At 45.7% G+C, this 15,844-nt stretch overlaps 1 protein-coding gene across 5 annotated transcripts in view; it reads right to left on the reverse strand.

Moving 5' to 3' along the window:
• Positions 1-15,844, reverse strand: part of MAP7D1 (MAP7 domain containing 1) — a 99,106-nt gene that overhangs the window by 53,309 nt on the left and 29,953 nt on the right. For all 5 annotated transcript variants that reach the window (XM_061596926.1, XM_061596928.1, XM_061596924.1 and 2 more), the window contains exons 2-3: positions 4,866-5,303; positions 4,274-4,342 (exon numbers count right to left, since the gene is read on the reverse strand). In XM_061596926.1, coding sequence (XP_061452910.1) covers positions 4,274-4,342; positions 4,866-5,303 — 507 coding nt within the window. The remainder of the gene's footprint in view (positions 1-4,273; positions 4,343-4,865; positions 5,304-15,844) is intronic.

Consider the following 15,844-nt stretch of genomic DNA (forward strand, 5'->3'; position numbering starts at 1 on the left):
TGGTCTTTGTAGCTGAGGCATACAAGGTGGGTTTGTATGTGTTTGCTAGGTACTAAGGTTACCAGCTTTGGGGCTACTTTTGGATGTGAAGTTGTTGGACATTTTCATTTTATCTATTGCTAAGCTTTATGCTGATGGTACATTTTGATGTTAAATGAACGGTTAACTGTTTATTTATTTATTTAAGTGTTCTGTTGCAGTGATATTACGCTTTTTATTATTTGCCATTATTGTCCTGCTGTATTTAGACCATTTCAGGGGGGGGGGTTATGTGAACCACTTTGAGCACCAATGTATTTTGTGAAGAAGGCAGTACATAAATAAGCTATGATTTAAGGTTGTCATTTCATTATTTTTTATGCACTTTGCATGCATGATGCTTTAAATGCATGCGACCCACCTTGAAGCAAACTCTGAAAAGGCAGAGCATGAATATTTTAAACAGGGAAATAAAAACAGGAGCCTTCTGCAGTTGAGTGTTGAGTTGGCAGGCCTCGGCTTAGGAGGGAAGAAACAAGGGAAAATCCTGTTAGAATTCACTGGAGCAAGGCGTTGGTTGCAGTCAATGAATCCCCAGCTTCAGGAACGAAACCCAAAGCTGGTGACAGCAGGCTTATGGGCTGGAGGGTGGGTGGGGGAAGACCCCCAAACAACAAAGTGGATGAACATACTAGGAGGAGAGAAGGGGAGGGGAGGTGAATGCACAAAGGGAAGGGGAAGCGGGCCTGAAAAACACATTCAGCCCAGACAATGGGAGAATGAGGGTGGAAAGAGATTTAGACTGGAGTGGCCACAGTATGGGGCAGGCAGGGGAGGGAGTGACGTTGGGGAGGGGGTGCCGAGAGAAAGCAGGAGAGAGGCTGCTGGAACAGAGAGCAGCACCCAGCCAAATGACTAGAAATCTACTGCCTGGGAAAGGGCTGTTCTTTGCCAAGACATTACCTACATGACGGCAGGCGGGAGTGCATAATGGACTAAAGTCTGTGTGGTCGTCTGGACTTGTTAGAAGGATGGAAGCAATGAAAGAAGGAAGGAGTATGATGATTTCTCTGCCACTCATAGTTCTGTGCAGATGAAAGGAATTATTTCAAATTCTATCAGCTGTACACAGCCGTTCCCCAGGACCCCGTGCACACATGCACGCCACTACTGCTACAAGAAGCAGAGAGTGGGGATGAGTCCAACGGACTCGCCTCACTATGGCACATTCCTGTTGCCACACCTGGAGCCATCCGCATGTTGGGGGCTGTCTGTCTGCAACAGGAATCCTGCTTCGTTCATTCAGAGAGGCTCCTTGTGTGACTTAGAATCCTGGAGGTTCAGGGTCCTAAATCGTGCAGGAAGCCTACGAGACTGCAGCAGGGTCCCTGCTGCAAAAGGTTCAGTTACAAACATCTGGGGTGCTAAATGGATGGGATGGGGCTGCGCAGGAAGGGGCAAAGTTAATGAGTTTGTGCGGACTCTCCCCCTGGTGTGCTGGTAATTATGTGGGGATGGGGGACAAGACTGAATAGGGCACTTGTGTGCAAAAAAAGCATATTAAGTAAATCCACAGCAAAGAGGGGTGGAAAGATCTACTTATTCTGTTAAAATTTAGTTACTTGGCTATCCTTTTCCATGTTTCCAAACATTTATACTAGCCTGTTAAGAAGCTAGCAGCCTGCACTTCCATGCTGATGGAAGAGGAAGGAAAGCCCCCTGCTCCGATGGCTTGCAGAGGAAGGAAGAAGCAACATGTCCCTCTTTCAGCAGCCTATTTGGTTTTTGTGCTGGCTGCGAAGGAAACGGCTTTCCTTCCTCCACAACCAGCACAGGAACCAAGTCGACTGGTGGAGGAAGAACAGAGAGCGATCTCTTCTTTACCTGCCCGCTCACTCGCCTACATGGAATTCCAAGTCACCTATGGCAATGAGACAAGTTGCTAAGTACAAGGCTGGCCCGGGACATGTCAGGCCCAGAGGGAAAAGAGAGGCATGGGATAAGCAGCTTCTGTGACCATGAAACTGGGCAACAGACCTTTTCGAGGAACAGAGCGTGGTGTTTTGCCCCCATCCCCTGTAACTAATTTGTCAAAACTGACCCTCCATCATTTTGCAGTTTTAAAATCTCTCTCGCACACAAATACACGCACAATTTCATGAGTAAAACAGGACATTTTTAAAAACCACACTTTAACTAAAATGCTAGAGGGCTGCCTGTGTATACAGGTAAAAGTAGCTTCGGAGAGACCCAATTGTCCATTCCTGCCTAAACACTGGAGGCAGAAAAATAAATAAACCTTAGCTTCTCAGCTGCCCAAGTAAGGAAAATATTTAAGAGCCAACAAGTTCCTGCCCTTTAAGGATGCCCTGAAAATCTGCCACCTAAGGAAACTGCCTGATTCTACCTAGAGACAGCCGGCCTTGTCCTCTCTCTGACACAACAAGGTCCGAAAGCAGGTCCTTCAGCGGCACCTCCTTGAGGCAGAGCAAGGAGAAGAGAAAGAAGAGGCATCCTCCAGGCATACTCCCAACTTTTCCCAGCTTCTTTGCGGGATACATGGTCTTGCAGAGACTGGGTTGAGGTTTCTCGTTCCCTCAGGTTTAGCTTTATTAAATTTGTATATTGCTTCACAGAAAAAGCCCTAAAGCGATTTACAAACAAGTAAAAATACAATAATAAAATTACATTAAAAGCAGATTTAACAATCTAGTATCACATTGTACATTCTTCCATACAGGGGAATGCCCCTCTGCCACATGTGAAGCAGCAACCATCAGTTGCTTCAGATGTCTTGTAAAGGAAGACACACTGGTTTTCCCCCAGACTTTCCCGGATCCGTAAGACTAGATCTTAATTTACATGTTTGAATCCTCTGGTTTTCTGTTTTATTTACCACTGATTGCTTTTGTGTGTTTTTATGTTGCTGTTTGATTGGTTTTCGGTTGGGTTTTTGTTCTTGTTTTAAAGATCTATTGTTTGCTTTTTTGGACTGTACACCGCTTAGAGATTTTTGAAACGTTAAGTGGTTTATAAATGCTTTAAAATGAAATAAAGAAATAAATGTAATTGGTGCTGCCCAAATGTCCAGGAAAATAAAAAGATCTGGTGCTGAAACAACAACAAGGTAGTACCAGGCAGACCTCTCTGGGGAGAGCATTTCATGCCTGCTACAGAGAAGGGCCTCAGATGATGATCTCAGGATCTGGGCAGGTGCATATTGAGAAAGGCGGTCTTTAGGTATAGTGGTCCTGAGCCATTAATTGTTTAAAGGTTCTCTCAGAGGAACAAAGACAGATTCAGGGATGGCAATGGCAGGACACCATATCAGCACTAGTGCTGAGGGTTCTGGGACTTTGGTTGTGGCTTCTGTGCACCAGCATCCAACAAGTACATGGCACACAAGGAAGGGATTTAGCTCCTCTGCTTTGCATGCAGAAGGTCCCAGGTTCAATTCCTGGCAGCTCCAGGTAGGGCTGGGAGAGAACTGTCTGAAATCCTGAAGAGTTACAGGCTAGTTAGTGTAGACAAAACTGAGCTATATGGAACAATGATCATTCATTCATTCATTCATTATATTTATATCCCACCTTTCCTCCAAGGAGCTCAAGGTGGAGTACATGGTTCTCCTCCCTCTCCTCATTCTATCCTCACAACAGCTCTGTGATGTAGGTTAGCCTGAGAGATAGTGGTCACCCAAGAATCTTCATGGCTGAGTGGGGACTTGAACCCCGATCTCCCAGGTCTTATTCCAACAGTCTAGTCATTACACCACACTGACTGTCATCTCATCAGTATAATGGTCTCACCAGTATAAGGCAGTGGGCGGTATTGAATGAACTTCTTCCGTTACTGAAAGGATTGATGCTTGCGCAATGGAACTTTCTCCCCTCTCCTCCCTGCCCTGGGTGTGCCCGCACCCTCCTCAAAACTGCTCTGGAGGGCTGGGAGAGCCTCCTGAAAAGATTTAGAGGGTGCATCGGGGGAGGTGATGGGAGGAAGTTCTTTTGCACAAATGCAATCCTTGCGCTAACGGAATGAGTTAGCGCTATGCTGGATACAAGCCAGTGTCCTAAGGGAAGGGCCATAGTTCAGTGGCAGAACATATGCTCTGCTTACAGAAAGACCCAGGTTCAATCCCCATCATCTCAAGGTAGGGCTAGGAATGTTTCCTGCCTGAAACCCCAGAGAGCCATTGTCAGTGTGAGCTAGAGGAACCAATGGTCTGACTCTGTCTAAGGTAGTTGCCTATGTTCCTACGTTCCATAAACATACACATGGGCTTGCTTCTTACCTAGGTATTTGGCTCGCTCTTCTCGCCGCTCTCTGGCCTGTTTGTGCCTGGCTTGAGCCTTCTGGGCATCTGGAGAAGAGAGAGCGAGAGTGAGGTTATGTCAGTCATAAAAGTCACATGCAAGACCCGCCCCACCCCACCATCCCAGTTAAATCCTCTCCATATCTGTGCTAGTCTTTCTGGGCTGCTGATCTTCAACATACCGACAACTGCTCTTATCTGGACCTGACCTGAAATGGTGGGAGGTGCCACACCAGGGGCATCATGGCCTTTTGTGTGTGTCAGATTTTTTAAAAAACAAAGGACAAACAGAAAAAGTCTGTATTTATAGAGAAGTAAACAGGAGGGAGGGGGAGAAAGACAAGACAGGAGGAGCAAAATCACAGAGTGAAGAAAAATGGACATGCGGGGTTTTAAAAAAAGAAGAAGCTTAAAAGTGGGATTGAGCCTAAAAGTAGGCCCCAAAAATGGAAAAGGATGAAGATGACTTCATAGAAGATATTTGGGGGTAAAATTGTTACCTGACAAATTTCTGATCATCTGCCTGACCAGCTTTAGAGTTCCAGGCACCAGACACAGCCTCCAAACATACCTTGTTTGGTCCGGGGGCTGGCAGGCCCCTGGGCAGGGAAAGACTGTTCAGTCTTGGATGGCAGCCGGGTGCTTTCCTGGCAATGCACTTCTTCTGCAGGAGGCGCTGCCTGGGTACCTATTGGCAGGGGACGGCCATTCTTCGGAGGCAGGGCCTCAGCAGGAAGCATTGTGGCAGGCAACGGGCCAGCCTGGTTAATCTGAAGGGAAGGTTTCGTTTCCACAGGGGGCACCGCAGCGATCTCAACACCCGGGCGGCCATTTTGAGGAGGCAGCGTGGCTCCAGTGGGAGCAGCAGCAGTAGACGGCAGAGGGAGGGCAGAGAGAGCCTGGTTGCTCTGGCATGTTTCTGTCTCCCTCACAAGGGGCACCGAGGCAGGCGAAGGGCTAGTCCGTTCACTGAGGGGGAGTGGTGTCACTTCCGGGATTCCTTTGGGGGCTGTAAGACAGAAGAGAAGAACAATTAAGAGGAGACTCCCAAATGCCTCTCCACACACCTTGGTGCACCTTCAAGGCCTACTATCCAGGCAAGCTCCTCAGAGTTAGGCAAGGGATCCCTCCCCTCTCAGCTTGAGGCAGGGGTGACTGGCACAGCTCATTTCAAATAAACCAAATTGTGGGTGCTCTGAAGTCAGAGCCAGGCACCATACCAGCTGGGCACAAAAGTCCCTTTCTCTCTCAGATACAGAAAGTGGCATGGCCAGATAAGGCAGCGAAGGATTATTTAATGGGACTAGGGTTGCCAGGTTCTTGGCCTGAGACTGATCCTGTATCTTTAGGAGAAGAGAAGGTCAGCCACGTGCAGGTGTTCTTGCAACTCTGTAATGAGAAAAAACACAAGGTGGAATCCTCCCTTCCCTCTGCACAACTTTTAAAGATACAGACCTCTTGGTTGCCAGGTGCAGCCTCCAAGAGGTCTTCTGTATTTTTAAAAGTTGTGGCGCGGGGAGGGAGAATTCCACCTTGTGGTTTTTCCCATTACAGAGTTGCAAGAACACCTGCACTTGGCTGACCTTCTCTTCTCCTAAAGATACAGGATCAGTCTCAGGCCATGGACCTGGCAACCCTAAATGGGACCCATGTACTGTTGTCACCTACGGGGTGGTTGTCCCCACATCACCCCCACTGACAGGACTCCTGTACTTCTAACAGCTACATAGCAGCACCCCCCAAAACACAAAGGGTTGTATTCGACTAAGTCCTACTCAGAGTAGACTCATTTAAATGAATGAACCTGGAGAGCCAGTGTGATGTAGAGTGCTGGGCTGTGACTGGGGAGACCAGGGTTCAAATCCCCGCTTGGCCATGAAGCTCACTGGGTGACCTTTGGCCAGTCACACTCTTTCAGCCTAACCTACCTTGCAGGGTTGTTGTGAGGATAAAATTGGGGAGGAGCGAGAACCATGTTTGTACACCACCTTGAGCTGAGCAGGCATTGATGACCCGTGGGGAAAATGTTGGAGACCCGTGGAGGGGGAGGGAAGAATGTTGGCAACCCTTCAGGGGGAGAGGAAGGGCGGAGCTTTGATGACCCATGGGGGAAAGGGTTTTTTTTGGTGATGGCATGTGGGGTTGGCGAGCGAAGCAACAAGGGCAGAGCACCTAGTAAATAAATATAAACAAGCAAGTTAGTTGTGTCTATTAACTTTAATGGGTCTGCTCTGAGTAGGACTACCACTGAACACCACCCAACGGTTTGTATCCAATCCTAGTTCTACTCAGAGTAGACCCATTGAAATAAATTGAACTAAGTCAGTCATATCTATTATTTTCAATGGGTCTACCCTGAATAGGACTGGCATTGGATTCAACCCAAAATAATCTCCTGGCACTGAGCAGCACATTCTTCACTTCTGTAAGGGCTCCTGAGGAGGCTTGTTAAAGATTTTCACTCCTCTAATGGTAAAGTGGAGACAGAGGGCTTCGGAGGGGCTGTGGGACCCTATTCATCCCCCAACCCACTCGTCAAAGAGCATATGAAGGCGTCTAGATCATGGGCGTCCTCAGGAATTTTTCCAGAGAGGCAGAGAGGGCAAAGTAAAACACTGGGGGTTGTATACCATGTTACTCCTACTCAGAGTAGGCCCACTGAAATTGACAAACATGACAAAGGCCCCATCTGCACCATACATTTAAAGCGCTATTATTCCACTTTTAACAGTCATAGCTTCCTCCCCCAAAGAATCCTGGGGACTGTAGTTTGTTAGGGGTGCTGAGAGAGGTTAGGAGACCCCTAATCCCCTCACAGACCTACAGTTCCCAGAGTGGTTTAACAATCAGTCCCTCTTCCCAGGGAATTCTGAGAATTGTAGCTCTGTGAGGGGAACAGGGGTCTCCCAACGACTCTCAGCACCCATAACAAACTACAATCCCCAGAATTCTTTGGGGGAGGGAAGCCATGACATTCCATGTGGCATGATACTGCTTTGAATGTATAGTGCACATGGGGGCTAACTTAGGCCCATTAATTTCAATGGTTCTATTTCAAGTAAAACTTAGTTGGATACAACCCTTAAAAATGGGGGAGCAGGCTAGTTGCTCACATGCAAAAATAAGAGTAGGGCCTGTGCATTTTGCCTCATATCTCAGGTTCCACAAATACTCTTTCTTTCTTTTTTAATGAAATGAAAGCTTGGGATCTGGGGATTTAGGCTTCATAGGGGAAGCCCATGATCTGAAGTAGAAAGAGTCAACAACTCTCTCACTCCTGCTTCCAGTTATATAATTCAGCACCATTCCCAGGACACACACACACACTGTTCCCTCCCAGCAACAGAGTCCTTCACAGACAACAATTAACTAATGCAACAAGAATGTCCAGTGTGAGACCTGGTGGCAGCCACAAAAGAAAGCCAGAACTGCTTGCCTCGCCTTGTGCTGAGGAAAGCTCCTTGGCTGACTTCTGGAGGAAGGAAGACATGCGGAGGAGAGGCCTGGGCGAGACCGGCAGTCAAGAGACAAGGCAGACAGAAGGCCTGGGGATGAGTTGGGCCGCAGTGGGAACAAAAAGGCCTGGGGTGGACTGCAACTGAAAACAGATCCACGGGACTAAATATCCCCACGCCAAGTGATTTATTTTTGAACAGGGAGAGTGGGGGGTTGCAACGCCCCAAATCAGAAAAGCCCATCCCCAGCAGATCAGCCCACAAAAGCCACACTAAATAATCTTGCATCCATGGAAGGAGTGATTTCTGACCTCCATGGGAGGTCATGTAAAAGCCTTCAGGGCAATTGCTGTAAAGCAGCCTTCGCTGATAAGGCTGATGGGAGTTGTAGTCCAAAACATCTGGAGGGCCACCACTATACAGTAGGGACCCACTCTACGGCGCTTCGCTAATGCGGTGGTCTCAATTAGATACAATTAGACTAAAGCCCCACTCATTCGGCGCTTGTTCCACTTTTATGGCGGTTTTCAGGCGTTGCGCTCCATTTTATTCAATGAGTTCTGCTTTACAGCGGTTTTCGCTTTTCAGTGGGGGTCCAGAATGTAACCAGCCATATGAGTGAGGCCCTACTGTACCATCTCAGTTCCATAAGCCAAAGTGGCAGGCTCCTATTCCCATCCGGGTCCAAAGAGAGCTCCAAGGCTCACACATACCGTTCCACATGGCTCGCCATGTCCCAGCCTTAGGCGAGGAGGTTCCTAGTCCGAGTCCCCACCAGTAGTAAATAACGAAATACAGAGTCACAGGATCCCAAGTGACAATAAAGTGATATAAAAAATGATGATAATTTAAACATAAACAACTATATATGCATAAAATATGAAATTACAAAATACTTTCCCAAACTATAGTCACTATATAAGCAATAAAGCTCTCCAAACAATACAGGTGATAATGACAAGATCTCCAGGATTAAATCTCGCTTCGTGCTTCTTCAAAATCAAATTGGGGAATTACTCATGGATGGCAGCCATTAACCCCCTTGTTGCCTTGATTTTTTCTTTCAGGAATTCCTGAAAAGTGATCCTTCTATATGCACATAGCCATTTGAGTTCAACCTAAAAAGTTGTTACTCTAAGTAAACTGTAACACAAACGTGAAGAATTTTCAAATTGTAGACCAGGAGTGAATACTAATATGTATGTCCTACTGCTTACCACCAGTTGTAAGCCTTTGCATGGTAACTGTCTTGCCAGGCACATATGGGTCCCAGAGACACCCATAGTTAGCAATGGGAAAGCAACAGAAGAGCCATAGCTCAATGGCAGAGCACGTGATTTGGATGCAGAAGATCCCAGGTTCAATCCCCGGCATCTCCAGCAAGGGAACGTTCTGCCTGAAACTCTAGAGAGCCCCTGCCAGTCAGTGTAAACAATACTGAGCTGGATGGATCAATGGTCAATTCTTTGTATATTGCTTCTTCCTATGTTCCTAATGGTGGGCAGCTTAAAAAAAAGGCACGGTAGTGTAATAAAATCCTAGCCTCAGATAGTTGTTCTTTCAATGCTTGGAAGTCACTTGTCATGCTGAGCTTTTGGAATGAACATTCCTCAGCCTGGACTCATCAGTGACTAAGTTGTTATGCTGCTGTTTTCTGCCTACTTCATGCAGAGCATTGCAGCAAAGATAATTTGCTTGAGGAAGCTCAAATTGGTTTTGCTAAACATACTTCTCACCTTGCAGGTATTCCTGGTCTGAGTCACTTTCGTCCCTAGCATCTCTGTGCCACCACAACCCTCCATGGTCAGAGGCTCTGCTTTCTGACTGTAAACAGCCAGGAGTGGTTGGCTGCAGAGAATCCTCCTTGAAGGCATGGGATCATCCTGTCCTCACACATCATCTCTGCTCTTAAATCTGGATACATTTCTGTCCCTCAATCAAGTGGAGTTGTTGCTGTGCTCAGGTCCTGTTTGCAGGCTTCCCATGAGCATCTGGTTGGCCACAGTGAGAACAGGATGCTGGACTATATGAGCCTATGGCTTGATGTTCATGCCTCCAACTTGACCAGCCTCACTTCCGACAAACAACTCCATTCTTTATTCTATACCTTCCGTTACGCCCAGAACACCATCCACAGGACACCACCTCCCTCTATTTCTTCAGACCCCAACACAAAACATATTTTTCCATGAAGCCCATAACTTAACCTTTTACTCGTTATTCCATGGTGAAAGAAATCCTAAGTACCGTAATACCTCAGTTAATGAATCCTCCAGGAATGAAGCACCTTTCAAGGGAGCCTTTTTTTCCAAAGGTGAAACTGACTACCTTTGCTTTGCTATGGATAAACTTTCAAGCCCATGCCTTTGCTTTAAGGTGAAACTGAACATCCTGTGTCTTCTGTTTTGCTATGGATAAACCTTCATGCTTGTGCCTTTTTTACAGGTGAAACTGACCAGGCTATGTCTTTGCTTTGCTATCAATAAATTGGTATGCCTTTGCTTTGCTAGGATGAAACTGACACGCATGAGTGTTGCTGTGCATTCAAAGCAATCTCTTGCTTTCTCCCAGGGCTGGGGAGTGGAGGATCCAATGTGATTCAGAGGAGGAGGAGGGGAGTGGGAGGGTGCCAGGTAGGCACCCTCAAAGCCCCTGTTGAAGCTGCGCCCACCATCTATAAGCGGGTGTAGGAACCTATCCTTATTTTTTCCATGTTATTCCTACCTCTGGTACCAAAATTTCTGTTAAAGAAGTAATGTCCAGGAACGCATCTACTTTGTTAACTGAGGCATTACTGTACAGTACCTGAAACTGATGCCTCATCTGCACTACTCATTTAAAGCAGTATCCTGCCACTCTAAATAGTCACGGCTTCCCCCCAAAAATCCTGGGAACTATTGTTTGTTAAAGACGCTGGGAGTTTTTAGGTAGGGTTGCCAGGCTCAGGGCCTGAGAATGATTCTGTATCTTTAAGAGAAGAGAAAATTCAGCCAAGGGCAGGTTTTCTTGCAACACTGTAATTGGAAAAACCACAAGGTGGAATTCTTCCTCCCCCCCTGCACAACTTTTAAAGATACAGAAGACCACTTGGAGGCTGGGCCTGGCAACCAAGAGGTCTTCTGTATCTTTAAAAATTGTGCAGGGGGAAGGGAGAATGTCACCTTGTGGTTTTTCCCATTACAATGTTGCAAGAAACCCTGCACTTGGCTGAATTTTCCCTTCTCTTAAAGATACAGAATCATTCTCAGGCCCTGAGCCTGGCAACCCTATTTTTAGGAGACCCCTATTTCTCTCACAGAGCTACAATTCCTTTTTTTTAAAAGTGAAGGAACCCAGGTTTGAACCTGGGACCGTCTACCGTCTGAGCACATGGTCCTGCCACCTTGCCATTCAAAAGTAGACATGCAACCAACAGAAAACAGATGAACAGTTGTCATATATTTTCCATTATCCCAGCCCCATCCCTTTAAACCTTTAACCACCTCTGCATCATGTAATTAGCAGCCAGAAGTTGCACAGTCAACAGTATCATTTTGTTGGGTAATGATGGATGGTGCATCCATGCAGGAGACAAAAAGAACCTCAGCAGACAGAAAGTAAAGAGAAGGAGGTGGGAACAGGCAGCAGAGGAGAGGACGAATGGCGGAGTGGCAAGCAGGGCAGGGATGGTGGTTGGCAAGGAGATCTGGAGACAACCAGTCCCCAAAGCTTTTAAGAAATCAATTCCAACAGCATTACACATTTATTCCAAATGGCATTAACAAGTTTCCTTTTTATTGTGTTTCCCCTTCACAGCCAAATCAGTTTACCATGCCATCCAGGAATGTAAAGCAGGGGCGATTTGGGCTTTCCTGCACTGTCATAATTAACATTTTGGCTAACAAAGCCGTTCTTCCGATCCATGCGCTCTTGAGGTTTAGTTGAGACCCAGACCACAGCTATTGCGGAGTGATTTGGGGCAGCTTTCGGGGGAACGCATCTGCTGCCTGAAAATTAGGTAGTGGGGTGGGCGGAGACACAAGACTGTAAAAAGAAAAGCCATCAGCCCAGCTCTTCCCACACATTCCTGAATGGCATCTGCCCGGTGTTTGCTGAAGAGGGCCATTCCTGCAGCTGGGCCACTTGCCTCAGTCAAAACAGGCCTGGCTTGCCCTTCACCAATGGCCTCCTGCCACTGAGCAGTGACCTTTCATTTCCAAGTTGCGAATTTTATGAACCTTATAAAGAATCCAACCATTGGTCCATGGAGCTCAGTACACCAGGGGTGCAGAACTGTTTTTGGCCTGAGGGCTAACCTTGGCTAACTTTCTGGGGGCTTGCATAGCAGCAGTTGGCAAGGATGGGTGAATCTGTCAATTTTGGCTTTTCATTTTTCCAGTCTTGTTCCATTCTCCACATTTCCACATCAGTTTGCAATTATTTTTTTAAAGTCCTCATGAAAGTTCACCAGCATTTTAGTGTGAATTTCTCCTAAGATGCACATATTTGTATGCAATTCTGCCTAATGTATAATTTTTTACAAAGCAATATTCCCTATAACACATTTTTACAAACCAAAATTTCCCATTTTGGTATGCTATTTTCACTAATATATGCATTTTTATGCACACTGTACCCAATATATGCATTTTTGTACCCATTACTTGGTTGAAGAACTCCATTGCAAAATTCAGAGAAGGGCCAATTTCAAAGAATGGCTGTTTTGGTTTTGGTATTGTTTTGGGAAGTGTGGACAGTTTGCATCCCCATCAAGGCACTGAGCTTGGCAGAGGGTTTCCCCCGCCCCTCTTTTTGCTGCTGTCACCACCAAAATCAGTCAGTTCCTTGGGGGGGGGGGGCAGAAAAAAATGCTGAGGGGAGGAGTGGGCAGTGGCTGGCAGGAGTCTTTTCTACCAGTCACTGCAGACAATACTAAACTGGATGAATCAATGGCCCAACTTGGTATAAGGCAGCTTCCTCTGTTGGTATGTAACAGTAGACACTCATAAGCACTCCTGGCTCTAGATTTGCCAATACCGTGCCCTTTGTTTATATAGTTAGATCACTGGCAATACCTGCACGCACACACACACAAATCCTTCTTTGGCACCTGCTGCAACTCAGGCTGCATGTGGACACATTGGCTGGCAAGATCAAAGTGGAATCTGTTTGCAAGCTGAGACAGGAATGTCTTGCTTATGTGATTGTGTGGGTACCATATTCATGCACGTAGCATGATCTGGCTTTGGCAGTGTTTCCCAAAACTGGTCACACTAGACACTAGAGCACCTGGCCAATAAAATGGTATCTTAAATTTTGCTTCTCACCCCCAGTTTTGCAGCTGGAGAGGAAAGGGTCATTACTTAGTTACCTCAGCATGATTTATACAGATTGCAAAAATTGTGGGTTCCAAGCTAGCCGTTTCTCCTGGAATCTCCATCCTTTCTTCACTCATTTGTGGCGTTTCCAGACAATATCATTGTCATCCCATTTTCTGTGTTGTCCTGTTGTGATCTTTTCAGAAAGGATTTATCGCAAGGTTTGGGTAATAAAAGACAATTGCTGCATCAATTAGGTGTAATGCTCTTGCTTAGGTCAGGTGTGTAAAACTTTTGGCCCTCCAGATGTTGCCAAACTATAACTCCCATCAGCTCCAGCAAGCATAGCCAATGGCCAGGGATGATGGGAGTTGTAGTTCAGCAACATCTGGAGGGCCAAAGGTTCCTCACATCCGGCATTGTCAAGAAGATAGGTGAAGTGTTATTGAGTCTCTTAATGGCTACTGTGCCTTTAATTAAAAAATCCTGTTTGCAGTTTCAGATCATGTTATTGCCTCATATTGAGCATGTCAGTGAAATTAAGAGAGGAATAGCCTCTTTTGAATAGCCACCCAGTGTCAGTTTCTCTTCCCAAGGGGATGAGATGATTTCATATAAATGAAAGAAAATAATGAATTAAAGCTTATCTCCTTGTGGGAACAGAAACTGACATGAGAGGTGTTATGAAAAGCTATTCGAGGGCCAATAAATCCATCACTAATCCATTGTCACACTCAACACGAAGCAGTAAAAACAGCAAAAACTGTGTACAGACAACTCTTGATTAAGTTTGGAAAGGACCTCTGCTAAATGGGACTTGCTTGTGAATAAATATTACAGGAAGGATCTTGGCAATGGGGAAGGGTACTGTGGGATAATCTAGCACTATGTGCTTGTGTGGAACCTCTATTTTAATTCTACTTCCAGAAAATTGTGGAAAAGCACTGCATCAGTAGACTAAAGCTCTAATTTAGAGCTAAGTAACAATAGTATTTGGAATGTTTTGTTCTAGCTTATACCAGAGGAAGGGTCCATGGAGCTTGCAGAATGGGGTGGGGATGGAATTGGTATCATTTAGAAGGTTCCTGGTGCAAAAGGAAAGTATGATTTCCAACAGAAGAAATTGGATTGCATGAAGCACCAGACTAATTACTTAGGTGTTTTTTTTTAAAAAAGGGGGGGGTAACAATCTGGGGAAGGGCAAGGAAGTGAATGGGACCTACGTTGAACTACTAAGATATTATATCCTGTGGCCAGTGGAAGGCCTATGTAAGCCAACTGTTTCCTCCAAATCTTTTGCTCAAAACTGCGCACACTGTGTTTTCTGTAACCACAAGAACTAGAAGCACTCTCTTGAAAAGAATTAAAAACTACAAAAAAGGAAGATAGCTTGGAGTGCCAAAACCATAAGATCTGTCACAGTTTCTAATCTCTGGTGTGTTCATGGTTGACTCTAATCCCCGTCTCAATGTATGTAGTGCGAATGCAGTTTTAGTGTCCAAGCTCCAGCAAAGCGGCATAGGGAAGACGGCATTTTGGTGCTGTGCTCAAGAGTTACTTTCCATTGACTTTAAAAGGCCAGAGGCAGAGTGCTGAGCTCTTCCAATCTGACCACACACACGCAGGGGGAAAAAAGACACATGCAATGGTTGAGTAATCTCCTCCGGTTATTTTTCCACCAAACGACATTCAATTAAAACATACATTTCAACAAGTGCAGGCAGGTTTTGGGTACAGGGTTCCCTTCCACCACTGGCTGACGTCGGCTCAAGTATAAAGGAGGGGGGGAGCTACACTTTCTGCCCATGAACTACATACAGCATGATGGCTTTCTCTAATGGAAAGATGTAGCTCTGGGGTAGCCTGCAAGACTCTGAAGCTGGGACTTTAAATCGGTCACAAGATCTCCCGTCTTTCAGTTTTCATTCCATACCCGTGATCTTTTCCAGTTTACAGCAGCGGGACGGGGAGGGAAGGTCCTTGCTGTTCATCTGTGAGCACGTACACATGGAGAGACACAAACCAAGGCTAACGGAGCAAGATGGGAAAAGTCCTGGGGGGGGCAGGAAAGAGGGTGGGGCACAGGAACGAGAATGATGGAACTGCCTGATGTAAAGCTTCAGATGGGTCATGGGAACCTTGGGCAACTGGTGTGGGCAGGAGGTGGAAGAATTAAAAAAAAAGATGTCAGCGGTACAGAAGAATAGTTGGCATTAGGAAGGGCTTATGTTTTCACAATTGCCACTATGACACAAAAATTACATAAGGTTGTCAACTAACTCAAAAATGCATGGTTAATTGAATCAACAAGCCTTTTAAGCGGAGACCTTTCCCAGTCTGTGTCTGTGTTAGAATTGCTTTTAATATGTTTTCTTTAATAATATGTTTTTAACCCTTTTTTAAAAAGCTTTTAAAAAAATGTTCTTAACATTATTTTGTTTTAATGTATTTTAAGTTCTTTTTATGATGTTTTAGTGTTTTTAGTGTTTCTGTTTGCCACCCTGGGCTCCTGCTGGGAGGAAGGGCGTGATATAAATCTAATCATCATCATCAACTGCTTACCTCCCCGTTTTATTTTATTTATTTATTTATTTATTGACAAGCCTGAGCCCGAAAGCAATCTAGAGAGGCACACACACCGGAACAACAGAAACATACAAGGAGACCACAAGGGATGCAGGCTGTGGGGTCCATAAAATACACTTTCCAATATTTTGCAGTTGGAAAAAAAGAGTCGTTTTTGTACCATACCTGCCCCATGGCAAGGATCAGCTGCTGCTGAATGCCACCCCCACTCC

This window comes from Rhineura floridana, chromosome 15, assembly GCF_030035675.1.
Source record: "Rhineura floridana isolate rRhiFlo1 chromosome 15, rRhiFlo1.hap2, whole genome shotgun sequence".
NCBI lineage: Eukaryota > Metazoa > Chordata > Lepidosauria > Squamata > Rhineuridae > Rhineura > Rhineura floridana.